The following is a 26,100-nucleotide window of genomic DNA, read 5'->3' as shown; positions in this document are numbered from 1 at the left end:
TCCATTTCTAAGTAACATCAAGTCAAAGAACTGCAATTACTAAAATCACTTAAAGTTACTACGTCATCAAAATTTATGCCTGTAGACAAAGTATTACAAACTACTTCTCAGGTATGACATCAATGAAAATGTCAGTGTACGTAAAAAATATTTTGCAGTTACTACTGTGAGCAGCTCTATGTGCATAATGTGCAATATAGTTACCTGCATCATTAAATCAAAGATTGCTCAGAAAAGCAAAAGCCACAGAAGCAATAATGACAACACACTGCATAAAAGCTTGGAGCACATAATGACAAGGCCATTTTTCAAAAGTTATATATCAAACTACTTTGACCTTTGTCCCAGGAAAAAATCTCAGAACCTAAACCTACCCTAAACCTGGTGCCAGTCCCAACAGGATGTATTAACCTATGAATAAAGTTGAGCAAAGAAACACACAATCCAGGAATGTGAATATGTGCACAATGGGCATAGAACATGCACCGAGAAGAAAGTTAACAAAAAATTTAACTTTTTTCTAAAAACCAGTGGCATTTAGAACTTGAAAGAGTCTTAACAACAGACATCCAACCACAGTTACACAAATACAACATCCCAAGTACAAAGGTGCCATGCAAAGAACCCTGTTGGAAGTATCAGAATTAAGAGATGGTATCTCAGACTCAGCCTAAAAATTATTCAGTGACATAGTTCCAAACAACAACTGAATCACAGAATAATCAAGAGATGGTATCTCAGATTCTGCCTAAAAATTACTCAGTGACATAGTTTCAAACAATTGAATCACTGTCCAAAACCACAATTCAGGAAAGGCTAATGACAAAGGACAGTATGCCCTGCAAGATAGTGACATCATTTTTTTTTTTTTTTTTAAATGAAAAGAAGTTTTGCTTTGCAAGAGACACACACTTTGAATTTCAGGTAGTCAGTAAAAAACAGGGGGGTAATAGTTCTCCTGTAAAAAAAGCAAAGGACATATATGATTGATCTACTTCGTAAGAATGGCATAACAGTACAGACAATTCTTACAGAGATACCTTTGAACTGCATTTGATCCTTTCCTCCTTATGCTAAAACAAAAGGTAGAGGTTTATTTGAATGAACATTTAACTATCAGCATAACATACAGCTGTGTATTTTAATGTGTTCTCATTTCCAATACACTTCAACATCTTCATATCAGTAACTATAACGTAAAACACCAGGAATACCACTTCTGGTTGTTCAGGGTTTGTGACACTTTCAGCAAGTATCAGTTGAACCTGTAACATTTGTAATTTTTGGTATCACAATAACCAATAGATCTCATTGAGTTGCTACCACCAGCAAATAACATTTCTTTCCTACAGAGAAGTGGGTTAGACTAATCTGTACTGGTGCATCCACTTAGTTGCCAGTTCTGTATGTGTGTCACAGAGGAAAATTAAAAAAAAAAAGTCAAACCATAGGACACAGGTTGAATTTAAACAAAGCATCACAAGAATCAGGATTATGTTAAGAGATTTCTCCACGAGCAACTGTTAAGTGTGCCAGTATACATGCAGACAATTAACAAGCAGTACCCACCCCTGCTCTCTCACACAGCTCCTTAACTTTGAGGAGTTTCTGTGACCATATTCTGAATAGTAGGATAAATAGCAATAAAAATGCTATTTCTACAAAAAGTTACAAACATTTACAGTTTATGTTCCTGGACTAAACAATGTATTGCTTCTGGTCAAACAACAGATGTCTGAAGAAGTTACTGTGACTTTGTAACAGCAGCTTTAAAATATAAATGTTCACAAGTAAATTCAGTTCCATCTTCAGAATGCTTTACTGCAGAAGTTACATTAAAATTCAAATTAATGTCAATATTGTCAATCCTTCAGATTCATCCATCATTTTCAAACTTATTTTCAGGAGGAAATATGTAGAGCCATTCAATTAACAGGTGTGTGGAGGGAGAAAAACAGATTAAACTGAAACCTGTAAAAGTCTGTCCAAATATGGTAAGAACTTTTGTTCTCAACATTCAGAAGTACCCAGGAAAAGAGATTCATAGGAACTAGCAACATTTTAGAAAAACTGCAAGAAAGACAAAGTATCACTGCATATAACCCACGCAACAGGTAAACTCTGCTGATACGTATCAATCAACATTTGGGTTTTTGAACAGTTACGGGCATTCTAAAAGGCTTTCCAGGCCTACAATTAAGGCAAAATAAATTGAGCTTTCTATAAACACCAACCTACAAGAGATGTTAGGTCCTATGAGCTTGGATTGTTACATGGTCTCAACAAATAATATTGAGTTATTTGTGGAAGTTTTTATTCTTAATTATTACACTTAAAACATCAAAAACCTGGCATATCATTTGACACTGGAATATGAAGAATAACATCTGAACTATGAAAATCACACTGTACTTCAAAAGTAGAACATGCGCTTCTAAAACAACTGAAAGCAGGCACCAGGTATCAAGGTATTTTAACAAAGCTCACTTTAGACAACATGAGAAATTAAAGAAATCACAGAATTACTGTACATGCATCTAGTATTATCTGTTGACATTTGTATGTCTATTTTTGGTGATTCACTGTGAAACTTAGCCAAGCATGTTAAGAAATCATAACCAGAAAGACTTCAAGATTGCTGGGAACAGCTTTCATTTAAATGAAAAGCATTAGAACAGTAATACTACATTTAACCATCTTACTTTATGCCACACGAAAATTTGTTTGACATTTGTGAGTATCAGGGAAGCATGTGAATTCTCAACAAACTTTGAGTTCTGCAGACTTCCATTCCATTTTGCATGGATTTTTTTTTATAGATACTTTTTTTTTTTTTAAATAAAAAAAAGATACTTCACATAAAACAAGCTACAATCCACAAGTTTTTAAGTAAAAAGTATCCTGCATTTGCCTGGACAAAGGACACATTCTCCTACTATTCTGTTTTTTTTTTTTCCTTCTCATATAATTTTATGTTTCACTAATGATATAAATGAAAGACAATTAAAAAATAACAGTATAGCTGGTTGGCTTAAAACAGAGTTGCTCTATCACTGAGCAAACCAGAGACAATCAACAGTAGTTTATCTGTTCCACAACTCACCGTGCTGCAACCACCTAATACATCTAGTGTGGTCATTCAAAAGTACACTACTGTGATCCATACTATGAATAATCATGCAAGAGGATTCCTTCTAGTGAGTGAGTGTTTTTTATTACATCATCTTTGTGAATACCTAGAGTGCAACTGAATTTGTGTAATACTGGATGCAGCTAGCAAGACCTGATTTTTTGGTACCAGCTCGGGAGTCCCAACATCTCACCCCTTAGCCATATGAGGCCAAATAGAAGCATACACTGACAGCAGCAAGTGCAGGACACATGAACAAACAAGGTATTTTGTTTATGGATAAATCAGGGTTGACTACTGTTTAACTCCTTATCAGCTCTAAAATTCCACCAGGCTGCTTGTTCTCCTTCCATCAACCTCACATAACACCGGGACAGCACAGTTGACTTCCTGTGTTTGGGAGTTAATTAGTCTGGGGGTAATGATGACAAACACAAGTCTAACCTATGAGAACAAGCTGTTAAGTCTCACTGTGCATTTAAGGTGATCCTGGATGTTCTCTGGTCCTCCTTTCCCTTCACCATGTAAGTAAAAAGCAGCAGCTATTTTTCCTAGAGATAACCAATCCTTTGTGATGAAGGGCAAAGTGCTGAAACAAGTGCTGAATCAATCACCTTCTCCAAGCTTTCTAAACTAATCAAGTCAAATATATTAAACGATACCAAGGTTTCTCTAATAATTTGAAGATGAACAACCTTCTACTTCAAGATAGATTTCCCTAGTTTCTAACAGTAGCACACAAACAGTTCTCTATCTAAGGTAGGGAAAGATGGCAGAAGATATAAAACTTGATTTTCTACTGCAAAAATTAGTAAGTTGCCCTTAAACATCAGAAATAAAAGCAGAACAGGATGCATGTGCTCAGTGATCCACAAGTAACATTTAATATATATTTTTAATTTTTTTTTTTAAACAGGCCTTAACATATACAAAGTGAATATATAAAATACATTAATCTTGTCATGTTTATATATGAAGTACATCCCAGGACATTTCATGGTTCTTAACTGGCTACAATTTTATACAGAAGTGTACAGTCTCAGGAATGTATTAAAGTTTCTTTAGATGTGTGGGAAAAACATATTCCAGCTTTAAAACGTGCTATCAGTCTGTCAAAATAATCCCAAAAGCACTGAATGAGAAAGTCTTTGTCCTCACTGCAAAGCAAACTACAGCAACACTGGCAGACTCCTACAGACTGCTTAGCTCAAGCAAAAGAAGTCATCCTACAAATTAGTTTTGAGGCCACTAAAGATGAGCAACTGCTGAATTGTATTAACTGATGTTGCACAGTAGCGGGGCAATCAGTTTGAGTTAAAAACACTACCACACTGAAGTTAAGGATCTGCGTATAAGACTTTCAAAAGACTGTAAATTTTTCGCTAAAGAAATAAATCACAGCAAGGCAAAGACTCTCGAGGGCCCAGAAACCAAAGTACTGGATTAAACCCGAAATACCAACTGTTATTATATTTTAATCAGTGTTTGTTTCTAGATATCTTCAAAAGTATGAATTATACCCTTCTAGGCAAAATCCGCCTGTATATGCATGTGATAACTTTCTGCATATCAGAGACCTCAGTGACTTCACTTCAACACTCATTAGTATCTGCAACATCAGGAGCATTGCTGCAGTTTCCACTGGAATGCAAGGCTTCTTCAAAGTCTGTGCTGAAGATAAAGATTAGAAAAGCAGGATGAATCATTCATACAGACTTAGAAGCTGTAGTTCAATTACAAGTTTAGAGTCATAAAACTTATGAGTTGTAGTCTGACTGCCTGCACTGCATATTTCCTCTTTGACTTTACAGAAGACACCTGTGGTAGAATCTACACAGGCCTTCCCAAGCTTCTGTTACAGGTCCATAGGACACCTTCCAAAGTACGTAACAGTTGTTCTCACAAATCCAGGGCATATTATTCTTGAAGGAGAATGACCAACCTACTCAACTCACCTTAAGAAAAATATAAAGAATTAAAGTGAGTGAAGAGGCTGGTACATGTATTCTAATTGTCAGAGCTCAAAAGAACAATTTATTTAATCAAGTGATCAAAATAAAGAGACATAATAAATGTGTCTGTCCACTTTTAAAGGTCTTTGCAAACCTACAAGCAGCTGAACAACAGTAATGAAAATCATCGCTAATCATTTGTGCGGAGGATCAGTAAGTTAAATACATATCACCTGCACCTGAGAAATACACAGATTATGGAAGACCGTAACTCTGAAAGATACAATCTGAACTATAAGGAATTTAATCCACAATCTTTGGAGGGTGATGTTGATCAAACAAGATAGATGGGATGAAGCAGTCAGTAATGAATCAGTTGTTCCTTGCTACATCTTACAGCTGGCCAAATCTGCTTACAAAGTCCAGTTTAGACAGTTTGCATAAATAACTGTAATTACTGCCTGAAAACAGACATTCAACAAACCTGCGTATCTACCTGATCTATGAACTCAACCCATCATATCTATAGCATATTTTTTAATTGCCAAAACACTCCCGGGTAACCTACAGTAGAATCACCCGGTATCTTTCATGGTCCAGACTAAGTATTTGCCTACATAATCCTCCCATTTCCCTTTTTCTTCCATAGCACAACACCTAATGAGCAACTTACAGATTCCAGCAAGAGCTTCCCCTGCTTCATTTCTCTGAGGAGTAAGGATGATGACAACATTGCCCTACCTCAAAACAGAGGACAAATCCACTACAAATTGTTGGACACTGAAGTATTAGCAAGATGGGGAAAACTACTACTACATTCATTACAAGTATTTTTATCTAGTTTAAGAATCAAAACAACATGGTTTAAGCCTAAACTGTTTTGCCCAGTTTTAAACTACCTTTTCTGATAGTTATTCATTCGGACAAAGTAGTAAATACATTTTATTCATGATGAAACATTTGTCACTGTATTTGAATCAGAACAACAGCACTAACTATTCTGTTCTAAGAAGGCCCACGTACTTCAGATCCTACAACTGCTCCCTCCAGTCCTTGTGTCCACATCCAGTGTTCTACAAAAGCGAAGAAAGAAGAAAAAACCCTCAGGCAACTAACTATCACCATACCCTCCACTGTAAGAGTGCTGTCCAATGGACATATTGGAATTATGGAGCAAAGTTTTTCCTTGCTCACAACAGTATACCTGGAAATTATTCATAGTAACGGGAGGCAAAGAAGCATTCAGTCTTTTCCTAAAAACTTAATTTGATGGTGGGCCTTTAAACTTGCTTCTTCAAATTCCTAACCCCCAATATCGGCCATTTCAAGAAATTTGGAGTTGTTATAATTCTTACATTCAAGAACGTTCTCTGTGCTAATACACAACAACTACATCCCAGCGTATTTACTAACGACGCCCGAATAAACGGCCCAGCCAGCGTGGGCACCCCGCTCGTAAGTAAACTCCTGGCCAGGGACGCGCGGCGCGGAGTTGCAGGCGGCGCCCCCCGGGGCCGGGGGAGCGGAGGCCGCACCCGCGGGGCCGGCGCCAGGAGCGCCAGGGCCGAGGGCGCCGGCGCATCCTCCCGCGGGGCCCTGCGGCACCACCCGCGCCGCCACGGCCCAGCCCGGCCCGGCCCGGCCCCGTGCCCCGCCGCCGGGCGAAGGGAGAAGCGGGACGCGCTCCCCGACTGGGGCCGAGGGGGGCGGCCGGGACCGCGGAGGCCTGGAAGAGCCAGGGGCTGCCGACATCCCTCGGCCTACAGGGGGGCCACCACCCCCTCTCGCCCTCCCCAGGGACCGGGCAGGCAGCCCCGGCGCCCGGCAGGGCAACGGGGCTGGGCGAGGGGCACCCACCGCCCCGCCCGCCGCCAGAGGTGCGGGGGGAGGCGGGGGGAGGGAGCCGCCGCCGCGCCGCCCCTGCCCGTACCTGTTGTGCCTCTGCGCCGCGGCGGCGCTGGTGTAATAGGCCGCTTTCCGCTGGGCGCTGCGCGGCACCGGGTGCAGCGGGATCTGGTCCGCCATCTTGGGGGCGCCCCCCCGCCGCCTCGCGCCCGTCCGCTTCCCCTCCCAGCCCTCCCCCCGCCTCGCCCCCGCCGCCCGCGAGGCGCGGCCGGGACCCCTGACGTCACGGCCGCCGCCACCTGACGCCAGGGGGAAGGAAGCGCCGGCGGGGCGGGGCCTCGGGATAAACAAAGGGGCGGGGCCCCGCGGAGGGGCGGGGCGGGAGCGGGCGGCCCGGGGTGGCGGCCCGGGGTGGCGGCCCGGGGTGGCGGCCCGGGGTGGCGGCCCGGGGTGGCGGCCCGGGGTGGCGGCCCGGGGTGGCGGCCCGGGGTGGCGGCCCGGGGTGGCGGCCCGGGGTGGCGGCCCGGGGTGGCGGCCCGGGGTGGGCTTCCCCAGCCTTCCTAAGGGCTGGTGTAATTTTTCCGCTTCTGAAGTACCACACGGGTGAGCCATGACGAGAAAGAGCCAGAGGCTGGGCGGGGGGTATATCCGCAGGCCTGGCGGCACGCCGCGGGGGACACGGGCATGTCACAGGAACCCGAGAGTCCAGGGGCTGGGCAGGAATTGCAGGAGACAAACCTAAACATTGTCCTCGGATAGCCTGCAGATGCCTGCTATTTTTAAAGTTGATCTAGGCAGGCTACCCTTCCATCTCTTGGATGGCAAGGACTAACCATCACCTGTGTTGGATGTCAGCAAATACTTGCGTGATCGCCAAGAACAAATAAAAGCCCTGTGAATTGACAATGATTGCTTCCTGCCGTTAAACAGAGACAGTTTTTGTGAGCCAGAGATATTGCCCCATGGAAAAGGATATTCCGTAAGTCAGGGATAATGAACCAATCTATGGGACCTCACAGGGGAAAGATCAATACAGGAGTCACTACAGAACAAAAACTGGTTTGGAAGATAAATGTGTTCATAGACCTACTGTAGGATGTTATCCTGCAATATTCCTCTGAAATCACATGCTGTGGGGAGCAAAAGGCCATCACAAATACGGAAGACTTTTCACAAAAGAAGAAAAAAGGAAATTATATTTATTTATTGATGTATTTTCTCAATGTCTATCTGAGGTAGAAGAACCATCCAATAAAGAGTTAAAAGGGATCTACCAGGAAAAATTTTCATTCAAAGAAATTTCCACCAAAAGAAGACAGCAAAGAAGAAGAACACAAGATTAAATGCAAGATACATGGCAAAAGTTTTCCATGTTAATTTTTGCTTTTCTTCACTCATGTAAGTTCCTGGGGTCACCTTTCAACAGTTTTCATGTTTCTTAGCAATAGTACAGTAGGAAGCCAGGTTTCACTGTCTGTAGTTGTACAGCAGCCATTTTGCAAAATGCCTTAAATTTATTAATTTCAGTGGAATGAAAAACGATTTCACAAATGTCTGAGCTTACACAAGATGATAACGAGACCAAGTTCTTTGGCAATTAGTTGCTGATTATGCAAATTACTCAAATGTGCCAGTAAGATGCCACCTATAGTCTTCTAGAACGTGGCCTTTTTTGCTTCTATTGTTCTGAAGATACTGTATGGCAAAAAGATGTTCTTGGTACAGGCAAAACCTTTGGTCTGCTGGATTGTGACTTGAAGTGTGAGGTATGGTGATGGCAGCACTTGCAACCAAGAACAACAAATGGGTGAAAGAGTTGCACTCAGAATCATAGAACTGTATAACAGCCCGCACTGGAAGGCACCTTAAAGGTCATCTGGTCCAACATTTTCATGGGAAATGGAGCCTAGAGGAGATCACCTAGCACTCTGTCCAATCATGTCTTGAAAACCTCCAGTGATGGGGACTCTACCACATCCCTGGGAAGGTTGTTCCAGTGATTGTTCTCCCTGTTAAAGATTCCTTATATAGAGATGAAACCTCTCCCAGTGCAACTTGTACTCATTGCCCCATGTCTTTTCCATGTAGGTCCTTCTGAAGAGAGCCTCCATCTTCTTTGCAGTCACCTTTTAGGTACTGGAATACTGTGGTGAGGTCCCCCCAAGCCTTCTCTTCTTTAGGGAGAAAAGACCTCCTTCAGTCTTTCCTCATAGGGCAGATTCTCCAGCCCTTTGGCCATCTTTGCGGACTTCCTTTGGACCCTATCCAGTCAGTCTGCATATTTCTTGAATTGTGGAGGCCAGGCAGGACTTCAGGTGCAGCCTGAAAAGTGGTGATGCCACACCTGGAGTACTGTGTCTACTCACTGATGCTAGATGAAGTTATTCTTACGACCCAGACATTTCAGGCTCAAATGTTGCTGTACCTTAGAACATACCTTCTACCTTAGAATGGGGGGGAATGGTCAGTACTGGGGCACCACAATACGCAGTGTATGCTGAAGGATAAGCCTGTCTGCTGGAGTGAAAGTCATGAAGCACTGGCAATGCTTAAGATAGCTTGCCAAGTGCAAATTTCTAAGCAGCATTTTGACGTTAAGCCAGACAGACACAGAACACTCAAGGTTGAATCAGGAGAACAGGAACAACAGTTACGTAGGAGGCACAAGGTTCATGTGGGAATAAAAGGGGAAAATCCTGCTGGGCATGTGGCAAGGCTTTGCTGGGTATTTGAAGGATGGTACTCAAAAATGCCAGAAAGTGGGAAGAAAGAGGAGGCTGAGAGGAGACCTTATCACCCTCTACAACTACCTGAAAGGAAGCTGCAGAGAGCTGGGTTTGAGCCTCTTTAGCCTAGTAGAAAACGACAGGACAAGAGGGAATGGCCTCAGGTTGCGACAGGGAAAGCTCAGACTAGATATTAGGAAGCATTTCTTTCCAGAAGGGGTTGTTAGGCATTGGAATGGGCTGCCCAGGGAGGTGGTGGAGTCCCCATCCCTGGAGGTGTTCAAGAGTAGGGTTGATTTAGAGCTTAAGGATATGCTGTAGGTGGGAACTGTGCTAGGCGAACTGTTGGACTAGATGATCTCCAGGGTCCTTTCCAACCTAAATGATTCTGTGATTCTGTGAAATTTATTTAGCTTTCTAACTGCAGTAATCATTATAAAGTGGATGGTAGTACCCCCATAGAATCATAATTTAGATTGGAAGGAATGTCCAGATGTCATCTAGACCAAGCCCCTGCTCCAAGACATCAGGTTTGATACCAGGCTGTTCAGGGCCATGTGCAGTGGATTATTGATCACCTCCAAGGACAACACGGTGTTTCCACAACTGTTGCAGTCTTTATCTTGTGACAAACAAAATGCTAATCAGTCATCAGAATTTCCCATGTTCCAACTTGTTTCTGTTCCATCTCATCCAATAATCATGCACCTCTGAGAAAAGTCTACCTCCATCTTCTCTGTATCATCCCTTTACATAGCTGAACCGAGCAACAGTTTCCTCTTAGCCTTTTCTGCTCCAAGCTGATCAGGCTGAGCTCTCAGCATCAACTTATCTGTCATGTTCCCCAGCCCACTGACACTCTTGGTCACCCTTGCATAGACTCATTCCAGAAAGACAGTGTTATTTTGCAATGAAAAGACCAAAACAGGACACGGTACTCCAGATACAGTCTTACAAGTGCCGAACAGAGGGGAAGGATCGCTTCTTGTACCTGCTGGCCACACATTTACTAATACTGCCTGGGGTGTGAGGGGCTGACTGCTGCAAGGGCACGCGGCTGTCTCATGTGCAGTGTAGTAGGTTATGATGTGGTACTGCCTGGCTCCTGCCTGCTCTGCAAGGATGACTACTTTATGTGTTTGAACAATCCAACACAACCGTGAAAAGTTTCAGCATAACAATTATGCCAGTCTTAGGTGCTTTCATGGCCTTTGTTATTACAATTCTGCACATCTCACAACTTTAAAATTCTAACTTTAATATTAATAGCTATATATTCAGAATTTTCATGTGGCTAATGAGGCCAAGAGGATTAAAGTGATTTCTTCAGTTTTACTATCTGCTTCAAGCCTGTGGCAGAGCAGTTTTCAAACAGAACAAAAATCCCTTAATTCACAAATTAGCAGCCTAAAACCAGTCTTCTTGTCTCTGCGGAACTTTGGTTCTGGTTACTTGGTTATATTTCTGGTTATTTACTGAATTATTTGGCCTATAACTCTCTCTAATGTTGGTCAAGTATGTGTACATGTTTTTAAATTCCATACAAATAAACAAATACATGATCTAGCGTATATAATAAAAAGTTTGTTATTGGTAGACTTGTAAATGCCCCAGCACAGGACAATCATTAGAAGCCATAAATGCCTTTGGAGTCTTGATTTCTTACTGAGTCATTATTCTATTTTTGACTACTTTAAGGTTTTAAAAGAGAAGTACTTTGCTATTACCTGTGTGCAGAGAGGCTTTGAACCAGAAATGAAGTGACAGCTTTTTAATAAATCAATGGCTAAGAGAATGACAAAATGGAATATTTATCATTTTAAATGCAGGCAGTTTTGCTTACTTCAAATATATGTTTAAAACTTGTGGTTAAGACAGTTGCTGAAAATCTATCATGATCTCAGCTTCTTGATCACTCTAATTGCCTTTTTGCATCAGTATTTTAATAAAACAGTAAAAGCTTTTCAGGGCAGGGACTTTGATTGTGTTCTGTGATTCAGTTCTGCCTTTAGATTATCATCTAATCCTGTTTTACATTTTTTAAAGAAAATTGTTACAATTTATGTAAAAGATTTTTTAATGTAAAATTGAGATTTTGGCATATGATACTTAGGGACTTTTCAAGATGCCTGTAACAAATGTGTCTGCATTTTGAAAATAATATTTCCTTTTCTAGTTAGAAATCCTGAAAGGTCACAGAATAAACTTGCTTCAGATCCAGATTTTGCTCGTCAGGCATCTCAGGTGTTATTTTGTTGCAGGAAAAAAAGCTTTTCATTTCTGGAAAGAAATATTTTTGCATTCAATATTAAGTACTGGCTAAATAACATTTGTCACTTAAATACCGTGATAACATACATTTATGATAATAAATAAATATAACACTGTTCTGAAATAAACCTTCTGTATCATCCTTTCCATGTTTCTTTTTTGCATCTTTTTGCATTTATAACAAGTGGCAGAGATCCAGAACCTATGATTTATGGATCTTGTGAACTCTTGGTTTAACTAGGAATGAGCTGGCATGGAAACTGTTTTGCATTTGTTGCATGTATCTGCTACAGGTGCAGAACCTATCTGTAACTAGTTCTGCCTGATGTCCCCAGAGGGCATTTTATAATAATTTATACTTTCGCTACCATTCTACTTCTGCTGTAAATGTTCAAGGTTAAGTGCTCCCTCCCTCCTAATCCTGTTTATGTATCCAGTCTGGGCTAGGGTAAGAGAGGGGGGGGGAAACGAAAGACAGCTTGAAGCTACTTCATTCTTCACTATTCTTCCTGGAGCCAAATTATAAAATCAGTTATGCTGGAGTAAATCTTGGAAGTGATGCAAAAGTCAGTTGAATATAAAACAAAAGAAATGTATTTCAGTAAGCCTCACATAATGTTGATACAAAATTTACGTTACTTTTATACTAGGTGTTTTTTCACCTCATCCTCCAAATAGCCTTGCATTTCCATTTTAATTGTGGAACTTTTTTCATCAGTGATGAACCAGCTCAGTATCTGTCTTAAAATTTCCAGCAAATTGCAGTTTGGTCCGAGATACCTAGAGGCTTTAAAAAAAAAAAAAAAAAAAATCACTGACAGAACCTGACAACAGCAACACAGAAAGAATCCTGCTGTCTTTATAGGAAGAGCTGAAGGCAGCAAGGAAGACTAAACCAAATAAATTCTTACACTGTCAGAATGAGGGAGCAGAGCAAATACAAAATAGAGTCAACATCTACAGTTATCAGTTTTGATAATTCTAATAGCGGTGCCTTCTCATCTTCAATCCATATCAGTAGGATGTAACAAAATGTTGTCTTCCTATGGGAAAGAACAAAATTGGAAATATTGTTTTCTTCAGGAGGGTCTTTGTTTTAAAAGATTACTTCAGCCAATGAGGCTGTATGCAATACAGTTATACACCAAAATCAATGAGTTTACAAACATAAACAAGAAGTAAAAATAATCATATAGAATATTATTATACTACAAAGACAAACTGGAATGCAATACAATACTCACATATTTTAAAAAAATACTGTTATCTACATAACTACAAGAAGAAAAATTATATTTCTACACATTTTATTTTTAATATTCACAGCATTCAGTGTTTGTCAATTAATTGTGCTCCCAGCTGTTACATTTCTTTCAGACCTTCCTTCAAGGTCTTCTCTTTGGTAAATGTCAACTCTCTGCAGCTCTGCAGGATTTATGGACTGCTAAATCTCTCTTCCTCCTTTTGTAGCCCATCCTTACCAAACTGTGGGTCCCGCAGCATCAGCTTCACACCAGCTGTGTGCCACCCTCACCTCTATTCTACCCAGTCTGTCTTTTAGAATAAAATACCAGAAATATCTTCTCCAATTAAATCAGCAAAATTATGTATATGTTGTATCTTGGATTTTGCTAGAGTTACATCTAGCCAATAACAGGTTTGTCTGAAAAGGCATTTTCCCCAATTCACTTGGCAACAGATGAGGAAAAAAAAAATCCAAGCAAATCCTAGAGTACTTAAATCAAATTGGTTTGGAAACAAAGGTACACTTTGGTGACTTCTGATACAAATATCAGTTGTACCTTCATTTAAGCTATTAAGTGTTGACTATGGATAAACAAAAGGAGAAAATTAAAAATACAATGCTCATTATTTTACTGAGCTTTCATCAATGACCCTTCAGTGAGAACCTAGTAATTGTTCACAGTATCTCTTCAGTTATGCTAACCTCTAAGTTAAGAATTGATTCAATATATGTTTAAAAATCCCATGACTTTTAATGTCTCGTTATCTTCTAAGATACTCTTTCTCATCCTCTTAATGTATCTAAATTCAATGCAAGATTTTTGTTTGTAATTGGAGCAAAAAAATCCTGTGAACTCAAAACGCTTGAGCTGGATTACCAACTTCTGATTTTCTCTTAAAATCAGAATATCCAATAAAATATTTCTGTGATCTGTGATGCAAAATCAACAGCAAAGCACACCAGCATTTTGAAAGGACACAATTTTTTTCACTGTTCCTAGTGGGTTTGTTTTAACAAATTCCATGCTGTTGATCTTTCAAATAAATAAATACAGCTGCTTTAAATACTCTTTGAAACTGAAATGCATCCATGGATTAATGACAAATTTTGTGTTGTTTCAGAGCTTCTGAAAAGGTCATGGAAGAAGAAACAAGGCCCAAGTGTAAACTTGAGTTGTGATTGCTGGTATCAGACTCACTGGATCTGATTTCCTTTTGCAGCTTCTCTTACAATAGTGACCAAAAGCTTCAAGTGGGATTACAGGGTCTTTGTTCTGAGAGCTATACAGAAGTAGGTGAAGAAAAAAGTTCCCAGATGATAAATGACAAAATACTTAGTGTCTTCTATGGCATATCCTTCAAAAGTCAGAAATTACTTAAAATCTCCTCTTTCTCTGATGTCTCTTTATGTCTGCCCCAGCCACCAGCTCAGGATCATAGCAAAAACATTTCTTATATGCCTCAGACTTGCTTCTGAAACCCGTTTTCTCTCAATCATTTTAGCCAGTCTGACCTGGCTCGTTAAAACCTAGATGTCATCTCTTTGTATACTGATTTCACTCCAAGCAGCAATTTGAATCTTAGAGATTTTCCCTGTATGCATCTCTTATCCATATAGGAAACATAATTTTACACATTCTTAGCCTCATGACTGCTACCATAATCTTCTTCTGGTATTGGGAATGGCAGCTACTCTCAACTCAGTATGAACTGAAGAGATAATTTTCTCAGCTCATCACTTTCAATGTCTTGTTTCTTTCTCTGTGATAGTTTCCCATCACTACAGATTATTTCAGCAGTTTTTGTCTGCTTCTAGAATTTGCAAACATTTTCTCCCATCCCTTGCAGAATTCCCCATAAATGGAAAAAACCAGATTCATTGCTCTTTTTCAGAACTAGGAAGGATCAGCTTCCTTCCGCAATGCAAACTGAAACTAGGGTTGTCCTCAGTAAGAGTGGATGAAAAACATCAGTTGTGGTCTCCAGACAAAGTACCAGGATAAAGACTGATCAGTCACAAATGTGAGTTACCTGCAGTTTGCAATATCTTTATCTGGTTCTAATTTATCTAAATCTGGAAGAATTGCTAGCCAATCAGAGTATTAATAGGAAAACAGGAAAATAATTTGTGAAGAGCCTTAAGGCTGAACAGGAATACATACCTCATATAGCAGACAAAATTGGTTACCCACAAAAACTGGCAGTGATCATACCTATTTTGAGTGCATTAGTTAGAAATAATACGTAGGGTCTGAAATACATAGACATTGAAGTCACTGAGATCTAATTTCTTGGACTAGAGAGATACGGAGTCATAGTCCATAATATTAGTGAAAATAATTATATAACCAAAATTATAGGTACAAGATGCAACAAGCTAACAGACAAAACAAGCTTGAAACAAACAGCTAAGGGAAGAGAAAGCATATTATGTGAAATTTTTTTTGTCAACTGTATGTACAACTGTAAGGATGATTGGACAGTCAGTTGCAGCATGCTATTTATCAATCTTTTGGTAAAAAGAAAGATTTTTGTAACCCTAAGTTAACTTTCTATGAAAGGAATCTAAAGGAATCCATGCCTTGTACAGAGTCCAGGGAAATTTATTAAATTCATTTTTGAAGGCTGCTAATACTGAAAGAGAGAGAGAGATGTGCATTGCACCTTTGAGTTAGAAGCTTGTTGGCAAGGGGAAAACAGGGGAAGAGTCGAAGAAGTTCTTAAGAAAAGTGGGAATCAGTGAATTTTTCTGCTCTCTTATATTTCCTATTTCAAAAATACCCAACAATCCTTTCTTTGAATTCTATTGATATCACAAGACAGTTTTGTCTTAAAGCAGAAGGTGGACTTTTGTTTGGGGATTACATGACTTTTTCTAGCTTCTGGATTATTTTTTTTTTTACTTTATAAAAATTCCATTTAAAACAAGAAAAGGTGATCAGTTTTAACTCCATAACAGAGGTGCTTGAAAATAATTTCACAGACCTCTGGTGTAGTATGGCAACACAGATTAAAATAATCAACCCACTAGCAGATGCAGTTGGGATTAAGACTAACTCATACTGCCCTGCCTGGATCATTGGGCTATCCCTTGTTTCTGTGAAATTTATGGTTTATTATCCACATCACTATTAAAAACTAGTCTTCTAGGAAGCATATGAAATCTCAAGGTTGCTTTCTGGAAAAAGGCAAGTTAATTAGTATTAAAAAAAAAGAGGGGGTGGGAGAGATGTGCTCTGCAAATTTTATATGACATTTACCAGAAAATAGAGGTAACTTTACTTTAAGGCCAAAGACATTTCTTCTGGAAAATAAGAATTGATGTCACACTGGGTTTCCCTTTGTACTAGTAATGTGCAACATGGTCTCTATCAGAAAAGAAAACTGATGTTATTAGAAGATTGCCCTTTGAGGGCTGGACTGAGATGGAAGCATCACTGATAGGAAGAAGAAATGTATCCTTGGAACCTCTCTGAACAATGAACAATTTGGGTGCGGTGGTACATAAAAGATGGAGTTCAGAATCGGCCTGTGGCCTTAGGCTTCATTTCAACAAAGCATTCAGCAGATGCCTCAACCCCACTAGGGTCTCTGAAATGTCAGTGAAAACACTTATTTTTCCCTCGGTGCTACCAGAGAGAATGAACTATGGAAAGAGAGAAGAATAACTGTGAGGTGAATGGAGTTCATGTGGGTGATTTGAAATTCAATTTCTCTTCAGTCATCCTGGTCAGCTCCTTGCCTCCTTACAGCAAGGATCCTTTGTGCTAATGTCTTTGCTCCCTTGCAGCGGATACAGGCATGAATGGATTTTGGCAGAGAGCTCAGGCAGGAACACAATTGAGGATGGTGAGAAACAGGGCCTGTAGGGTGACCTACCTATAAGGGGACTTGTGGAAGCCTGACTTTAATTCAGTTTCCTTTGTTCAGTATATATGTGCGTATATATGTGTGTATATAAATACGTTTGATGCACTGTGACTGGGATTCCTGTACCATCTATGAAATTTGGAAAGTTTGCCTTCGTTGTATGCTGTGGCATGTACTTCAAAAAGAAGAAATGAGCTAAAGTCCCCCTGTATCACCAGCAGAATTTCTGGGGTCAGGAAAGTTACAATAATTATGATCGCTGCAGAGTGCTGACATCTCTTATTATTCACCTACCTGTTAAGACCACTTCACCCTCACTATTGGTCAGAGCATGACTAAAAGTCTAGATGGACTTAGGGGAAATCAAAACACTCAGTACCAGAGAATTGACTAGATAAGATATGTTATCAGCTATGCAAAGCTCCTGAGGCACAAGCCTGAGACACAGGCCCTTGGACACCAGGTTGACTCAAGAATGTGAAGATAATGGGGTGAAAATTAGTACATACCCAGAAGCAAGTTAAGTGAACTTATATATGCTGACAAGGCAGTATCAGTGTGACATATCTGGCCTCATTTTTTCTCTATTTTTCCCAAGTAAATTTGGGGATGGAGCTGGAAGTTGTCTACAGCAGTAAAAGCATAGGACTAGAACTGAACAATAATGAACACTAACAAAATCTATAGTCAATCCAGTGACAAAACTCACTTTGCCTCAGACCTAAGCTTGCATCTTGTCCAGAAAATCATCAGTCTGACAACTTGTTCCAGACTTATTTACTTGCTGGAAAACATGGAGAATCCTAAGGGATTTAGGACTGTATTGCTGATCTCTGAAGCATGAGGGTTTTCAGAATGGTAGACAATGCATTTTTGGGGTGATGTCCATACAACACAGAGACCAGTTTCAACACCTGATTACCATTCTTCCTACTGTATCAATTACAAAGTGTGTCTGGCCCAAGGGGGCTTTGGAAAGCCAGTTAGTAAAGTGCTGTTTTCTCCTGTGCTTCAGAAAGTCCATCTTCCATCACAGAGTGAAGAGCCTGAGGTTTCTTCCCTTACTGGGGGGGGGGGGGGGGGGGGGGGGCAACGCCCCCTGATGCAAAGAGCAAGTTCGCTGAGGAGTGGAAGCCTTGTGGTTAGATACTATCAAGATACCACATGCTACTTCCGAATGTTTTCTTTCAATCTTTCTGCTTATGAGATGGAGTTATGAAGAGGAGAGAGAAAAAAAATCCAGGAAAAATGCGATCTTTTGTGCAGTTGACAAAACCCAAGCCCTGGTACACATCAAGAAAATACTGACTTTTCACAGCTTAGACTATTCCTAGTACACTGTAGGCTTTTCTTTCAGAAAGAGGAGACACTCCTTAAATATGAAGACAAAATTTCACCTGTCTTTGCATTCAGGACATGTATAACTGAGATGCAAGCACCATGAACAAGATCTCTTGTAACAGTGTTTTACATACATATCTACATATGCTAGCTAAGAAACTTAGCTAACTAACGACCATTTCTTTCTAGTATTACAAGTTGTAAACTTTCAACTCTAACTTGATGAAATGAGAAGGTCTTCATTAAATGCCTTCTAATGAATAGGTCTTCCATTTATAACTGCCTCTCCCATATCAAACCCACTAGGAGAGAAAAAACAGCAATTATTTATAATAACTTTATTGGGTATAATTTACATCTGTCTTTGAAAGCTCCGCCTGCTGTTTTCAGCCTGTGCATGTTAAACAGAAGTGCTTACACTTGACCTTGCTCTTGATCCACTCTTTGTGTGCAGCAGTGCCTTTCTTCTTCTGAAAGATAGGTACAATTTGTGTCCACATAAATTATACTGTACTTGCTATTAACATTCTTTTATCTGGTAAATTACTTACAGTGATTATGTTGAAGAGTGTTCTATGAGCTGTTGATAATGCAGGTCTATGATTTGGATGTAATATGTCATTCTTAATTTAGGACAAGGCTGAAAGGAGATGACAGCTTGCTATAACACATGCAAAAAATCAAGTTCTGGCCACATGCAGTCAGGAAAGAATCCATGGTAGTATTTGCAGCAGGAAGCATGTTCAACCTTGCCATCCTGGCTAAATTCCAGCTTCAGTAATTATTCTGTCTAAATCTTCCAGCATTTCCAAATGGCTGATTATGGTATTTCATTTATTTTATGCCTCAGATTCATGGAGAACTTTAGCATAGATAACATTCATCCTATATTGCATTGGAGAAGTAACAAACAGGAAAACTTATCCATACTTCCTTCTCTTAACAAACAGTTAAGGCTGAGATAGACTCATGTGATTTAGCTTGTCCAGTCAGCCACAAGACTAGAAATGCTACACTACTGATTGACCAAAAGATAAGAAGTCTTGAAATCACCATCTGGAGTAAGTGCACTGTACATTCATGGTAAATGGGGCCCATTAGTAGATCAGTAGATACTGCAGGGCTGTACCCCCTTGAAGAAGGAAGAGAAGAAGGATGTAGCCTTCCATTCAAGCAATCCCATCTCTTATCACGTTCCAAGAAACTGATGATTTGGCACTGAATAAATCTCACAGCACAGTTTTGATGGTGGTATCACATCTCTTCTTCATGTGAGGACCCAAAGGAAAGTATAGATAACAAGAATATGTAGTAAATAAATAGCAAAAAGTGGGAAGATCCAAAATATACTGGTTAAATTTCTGTGCCTTCCTGTCTGTTTCTGCACGGTGCTGAGGTCTTCTTTGAAGGTTCTGATCACTCTTACTGGTTTAGGAAAAGAAATAAAGAATGCTGCTCTTGCAAAGTCTGGCTTGTCTAAGTAACCGTCACTGAAAAACCTCCTGCATTTTATTTGCTCAAAGATTAGACTTTCATCCTCTCACTAAGGAAGACCCTTAAGTTGTTAAAGGCAGATTTCTTCCATGAAGTATAAACTTCGCATGCTTTTGTAAGCTAAGGTTTTATTTTTCTGAGCAGATATTTTTATGAAAAGTAATGCAAAAAAACCCTAAATAGCCGAAAAAAAATGTTTTTATAAATTGCATATTTCTGAAGCATTTTTATGGTGATGGTAATAATAAACACATAGATATAGCCTCTCTTATTGTTAAGCTTATTCTTATAGACATATGATAAAAAAAAAAAAAATCACTCTACATAACTGAAAAAAGCCTTGTTCTTTTAAATGCAGCTCAGCAAAGAGACATAGCCCCAAAGCGCCAGTCTCATCATGTTACTGCACAGATCTGGCAATCAGTGGTTATCCAGTATGTGGGTCCCAGGAGGCACGAAACAGCTTTGCAGTGCTGAATTTTGTACTATTAGTATTTTTAAAGTTTCAGGATATTGCAGACATTTGCTTATATTGTTCTTATATTTTCCCTGTGAATGAACTTGTTTAAAACTAAATATCCATTTGCTAAGGAAAGATTTTAAAAATATCTTACTCAAGATAAAGTGCAGATAACATTCACAAGCCACTGTGGACCATACCTTTCTTTCAGTTTCAGTCCTGCCATAACTTCACCCACCGAGTGTTTTGCTAGAAATTTTTGTTCTTATGGTTTATGTTGTCATAAGTAATTTTTATGCTATACACAACTCTGCAGAGCACAATGTTACACCCTTCCACCATCTCCAAATGAGCAGTCAAGACACCCCTCCTTGCTCTGCATAGGTTAAGTAGAGCCAATAGGATTCAGCCTATATCACTGATGGACCATTCCCAGTGTTTTGACATGAACAATACTTCCAACATTCACATTCAAGAGTTTTCTGCAGATCTGTGGTTTGGCACATTTTGTGGATCTATTTGCTTTGTTTGCAAATCTGCTCCTCACCTACTCTCTTCTAAGAGCTATGCAGGATGAGTGCTTCGTCCAAGAACTGGGCTAGAGAGAACTGTCACCCATCATCTGTATACATATGTGAAGTTGATTAAACCTTATTTTTGAGGGGTAAGGATGCTTATTTATGAAGAAGGAATCAAAAGGCAAGATGCTAATTGACCGATTTTTACTTATGTGTTTGTGCAAGGGTGCAAATCAAAGTATTTTACTCCCTACATGCAGTATACACAGACCACTATAGCATACAGATTCCCAGTTCCCTGTATGGCCAGTACATAAAGCGAAGTCAAGAAGGAAGAAGCTGGAAGAAAGATGATCTTGCCAGCACAGTTCTGCCTCTACAAATGGAAATACTACATCAGTACCCTTCTGGAGCAAGGAAAACATGAGTTTGTGGCTCTAAACTAGGTTGATTAAAAGTGTACAGACAAAATTGTTTTGATGAAAAACTGTATTATCAATTAATACTATAGTATAGTATTTTGAAATGTCTTTCCCATAGATAAAAGGAAAGACATGATGTCTCTTCCTAAGAGCTTTGAGAAAACTAAAAGAAATAAAAAACAATCTGCATTCAGGCACATTATCAAAGTTTCTGACAAAGACAAAAAAATCTGAGCGAGGCAATTCTAGGTTCACTAAGATGCTTCTGAGATAGCACAGCTGTTCCTCTGTCCCACACTGAGATTTTATTGCAAAGCCACGGTGTAATGTAGCAGATCTTTTAAATGGCATTAAAACCCCCTACTCCTCAAAATAAAAATATGGACAGTCTAGATAAGAACAAATTAATTTTGTCACTTTAATCAATTAAGCTTCCAGGAGTACATGACACAGGAATAAGTTTATTTTTGCGTGACGACGTTGAAATCCTCATTGGGTTTGCTCTATTAGTTGTGATTGCATAGTTAAGCATAGTCTTAGCCATAACAAAATCTTGTTTAAAATGTGTGTCCTAAATATATTTTTAAATTATAAAAACAAATAGTTCAACTAAGGACAAAGAATGTATCGCAGGTGATCAATGGATAGTGGAGGTTAAATTAAATTCTCCTGTGCCTGGTATGACACACAGTTGAAGTACCTGTGCCGTCATATATTTCATGTAAGAAAAAGGAGATGAGCCACTTTGGATCATCACATCTGCAGTGAAGCATTAGTCTTACAAAAATATATTCTGAGCTCAAACTACATTTGCAGCTTATTAACTTCCATTGGTACTTTCCTCTCGTCATTCTTGCGAAGGATAATAATTGATTTAAGTTGCTGCTTAAAACCACAAATACTTGGTAAAGGAAATATAGATATGTATTTTTATGAACATCATCTTTGAACCATAGCATCTGCTGAGGCTTTGAAGCATCCTGATACCGTTATCAGCTGTTATATTCAATCAGCCACCACATTATTTATTTCAGTCAGTGATTATTTATTTTTGGTTCAGCGAGTTTGTGCAAAGATGGATTAAATTTTAATATTAGCAGTGTAAATGAGTAACTAAGAACAATAAAAATTTCATTTCTGTCATAACTGAAAAATATTTCCACAGGCATTCATTACTTTCAATAGTGAAAGGGTTTGGTATGTAGTTTTTCCAATGTTTCATGAAACTAGATAACATTTACTTATTCCAGATGTTGCCTGCTATTAAAAATCAGAAACAAAGCAACATTATGAGATTATTATTTTATTTCTGCAACATCTTGCACTGGATATTATGCTTCCCTCTCTTTGTTTCAAATATTGTGATTAGTTCTCTAATATCAAATTATGATGTAAGCCCAAACTATATAACTATGTAGTATTTTTATTATTACCATTGTCATAATTTAATGTTAGTGCGTGACTGAGAATCTGACTCAATATAAAGCCATATGCAAAAAGCAATAAGTTGCATACAAATGGGAGAAAACCTATGAACATTACAAAGCTTTTTGAGGTGTGCCTTCTTTAAATGACACAGCTGTTGAAGACATTCTTTGGGGCTACAGCACATCTAGTCTTTTTTTACCATATGACCACTCCTCCAGGTACTCAGCATGACAGAGCAGACAGTTCTGAGCTGCAAAGCTTCAGCCTAGAGGAAGAGTGAGGTTGCACAGGATTTGGATACTGCAGAACATATTCATCCTATTCCAGTCATAACTGGTTCAGCATTCCCAGGTAGTTCAGTTCGTGGTACTTAGCATTGCTGTAGAAGTTTTCCGGAAGTGGTAACCAAGAAATACCATGGGTATATGTGCTGTATCTTCATTCTGGTGAGGAATTTTCAGAACCTATTCAGGCACTTTTTCAGTTTCCTATGGTTTTCTCTCCATCCATTTTCCTTTGGTTGTAATCATTATGTATTATATCTACTGCTTTGAAAAATAATTAGGAGAAAAGAAATTCCTTAATAACTGTATATTGTAATAAAAAGATCCTACCCTTTACAAGTATGAAACACTTAAAGTGAACTTCCACAGGTAATTTTGGCTTTTGCTATTATTCTCAATCTAATGCAGTCTAAAATAGCAGCAGTTCCTTGATCTCTTCTCTTTGTAAGCTGCTCTTCTGCCCAATTGCTCTTCCCATTAAGGACATTTTTCTAATAGCAAGTCTAAATGTTTCCCCTCTTAGTTTCAGGCCATTGCTCCTTATTCTACCAGAAAGTATTTATATTCTGTGATCATTTTCCCCTTGAGTCTCTGTGTTTTCTAGGCTGTATAAATATCAGAAGCGACCACACTGCAGGGTGTCACTGCATGTACTGCGGTACACCAGTCCTCTAGATGGTTAGTATCATGCAGGGTGTAACACATGCTCCAAGGCAAGCACTATAGGTGTTCCTAAGCTTTTCAGGCTCTTGCTTTCACTGAGTCCTCATAAATGCTTGCACTTTGAGGAGCAGGATTTTTTATGCTTGTCAGAAAAAAAGGAAAAGAAAGAATTAATGCCCTTTCAAAGTTGCACAAATAAACAAACAACAGAACAAAAAAACCCCAAAGCTCAGCATTTCTGTTAGTCTAGTTCAGCAACACAAAAATAACATAATCATTTGACCTCCAGTCCTAATGCAACTCTATATACTTTATGATGTCATTTAGCTACACTGAACTCAGGTTATTTTTTCTTAAAACTCCTGGCTTAGGAATTATCAGGCAACCCTGTTGGACTCTCCATACCTGTTCATTCTTTGCTAACCTTCACCTCTGACATGTCAGTTCTAGTCTCCCAGGTTACATGGATGGGATGCTTTCCTTCGTCCTGCTCTTGAATTCATTATTAAGTTGCATTCATCCTTTCTGTCTTCAGTCTGAATCCTAGACTGCCCTACTCTTTCAGTCAAAGTCTGCACCAAGACCTGCCAATTTAACCTTTCAGGTCCTTACCCCATTTTGTTTCTTCTTTATCATCCTAGTCTGGGCCTTGTTCTTTCTCCCTCATATTCCACTCAGGTGTCTTTCTCCTCTGTACATGGAAAGCATTGAAAGGGCAAGGGGGGGGGGGGGGGGGGGCTGATATAATTTCTGGTACCACAGGAATCAGGAATTGATCTGGAAAAGGCTGGATCACACTCACTGTGAACATGCCCTTCCATGAATGCAGCAACCAGCCTAACAACTGTGCAAAGAGCATATAGAGACTGAAATTTTCTAAAGACTTCCAATGGGGCCACATCTGGGCAGTTAATGCACAAGAATGACAAAAGACATATCCCTGAAAGACAATGCTGCAGTGCCGCATGAAGCCTCAAGTCCCCGTTCCTAACCATAAAGGCATAAGGACATCTCAGTGAAAGAGCTCTACTCACAATGAATATGGGCAGAGTGATGTTTTCCTTAATCTCATTTTTTGAAGCAACAGAAATATTTTTGCAGTGAGCAAGGAAACAAATCCCACCTCCTCACAATTCTCCATGGTTGATTAAAAGTTTTGTGAAATTGTATACAATAGATAGTAGAGTCTTTACACCATGCAGATTGGCCATTCCTCACTAGAGGCTAACCTACAAAGTCCGGTAATATTCTCCTAATTCTTTTTAGGGCCCAATTCTACTTACGCTGAAATCTTCAGCAAAAGTTACAACTAGATTCCAAAAAACCATCTTTGATATGCCATTACATGGAGGTGAGTGGAAAGTTTGATTTGGGCTTTCCTCCATTTCAGTATCATGATCTTGCATGGAGAATTCCAGCTGTAGGTTGCATATCTTTAAATAGGTGGTGCTGCTATCTATGTTTCCTACCATACTTATTTCTTCAGAAAGAAAACAACAGCAACGGTAATCCATAAAGGTAAATACTTTAGTATGCTGTCTTCTGATTTTTAAAAAATTGCCAGCTAACTTTTCCCTGGATCACATAACTTAATTGCTTATCACTTTATGCATGAACTTACATTCACCATACTGAATCATGCAATTGTTCAATGTGCCTGCAAAGTGGTCCACCAAATGCATTTTTATCCCATAAGACATTTGTTGTCTTACCTCCTCTGTGATCTTTGTATTTCTGGAGATGAGTAGGATCTGTTTTGCAGTTAGAAGTCTGATTTGGGGGGCATTGGACATGTTCAGACATCCATAATAAGTCATTTTGTGCTTCATTATTAAGGGAACATACTTAACCTGCAGAGAAATTTTTTTTCCAATTCACTTCCTTTCCCAATAAGCCACTGTGTGCTACATGGGTGGACAAAAAGCTTTGTATTTCACCTGGTACTCAGCTGAGTGACATCCCAGTTACTTAGAAAACCAGTCTACTCCTTGTTTTTCTGGCCTTGCACATAGCGCATGGATTAGACACAAACAACTATGTGCATTCACCATGCACAAATTTATTAGGTAGGAGAAAAAGAGGAGAAGGGAGGATAGAAAATCCACTGTATTAGATCACCTATATAATATCATCACCTAACATTCTGCACTGAGTTGTATAAACCTCAACATAAATACAACCACATCCTGATACGTATGTAGGTAAAGTATAAATGTATGCATGCGCCCTGTCTTTCTGCCTCTGAACTACTCTTTCCAGCTCTCGTACTTACTTCAGCATCTTGCAGAAGGAATATTAAGTTTCCATCTTTCTTCTTCCAGAAGCAAACCCCCTCCCACCTCAGCTCCAGTTTTCAGGAGACTGCTCAGACACCAGACTGCTGAACCATGAATCTGAACACAGAGGGAAAGGACCTTGTTCCCAGCAGAGCCTGAATTCATTTACAGAAGA

General features: G+C 39.5%; 1 protein-coding gene across 1 annotated transcript in view; it reads right to left on the bottom strand.

Annotated features, from left to right (window-relative positions):
* ATP9B (ATPase phospholipid transporting 9B (putative)) overlaps window positions 1-7,131 on the bottom strand; it is a 168,070-nt gene extending 160,939 nt beyond the window's left edge. Inside the window, exon 1 of the mRNA XM_074899760.1 lies at window positions 7,013-7,131. Within this exon, the coding sequence (XP_074755861.1) occupies window positions 7,013-7,107 (95 nt within the window). The 5' untranslated portion in view covers window positions 7,108-7,131. The remainder of the gene's footprint in view (window positions 1-7,012) is intronic.
* Window positions 7,132-26,100: the final 18,969 nt, after the last annotated feature.

The sequence above is a fragment of the Athene noctua genome, chromosome 2 (assembly GCF_965140245.1).
Source record: "Athene noctua chromosome 2, bAthNoc1.hap1.1, whole genome shotgun sequence".
NCBI lineage: Eukaryota > Metazoa > Chordata > Aves > Strigiformes > Strigidae > Athene > Athene noctua.
The sequence above is the reverse complement of the archived record's forward strand: the minus strand, read 5'-3'. Positions and strand labels throughout refer to the sequence as shown.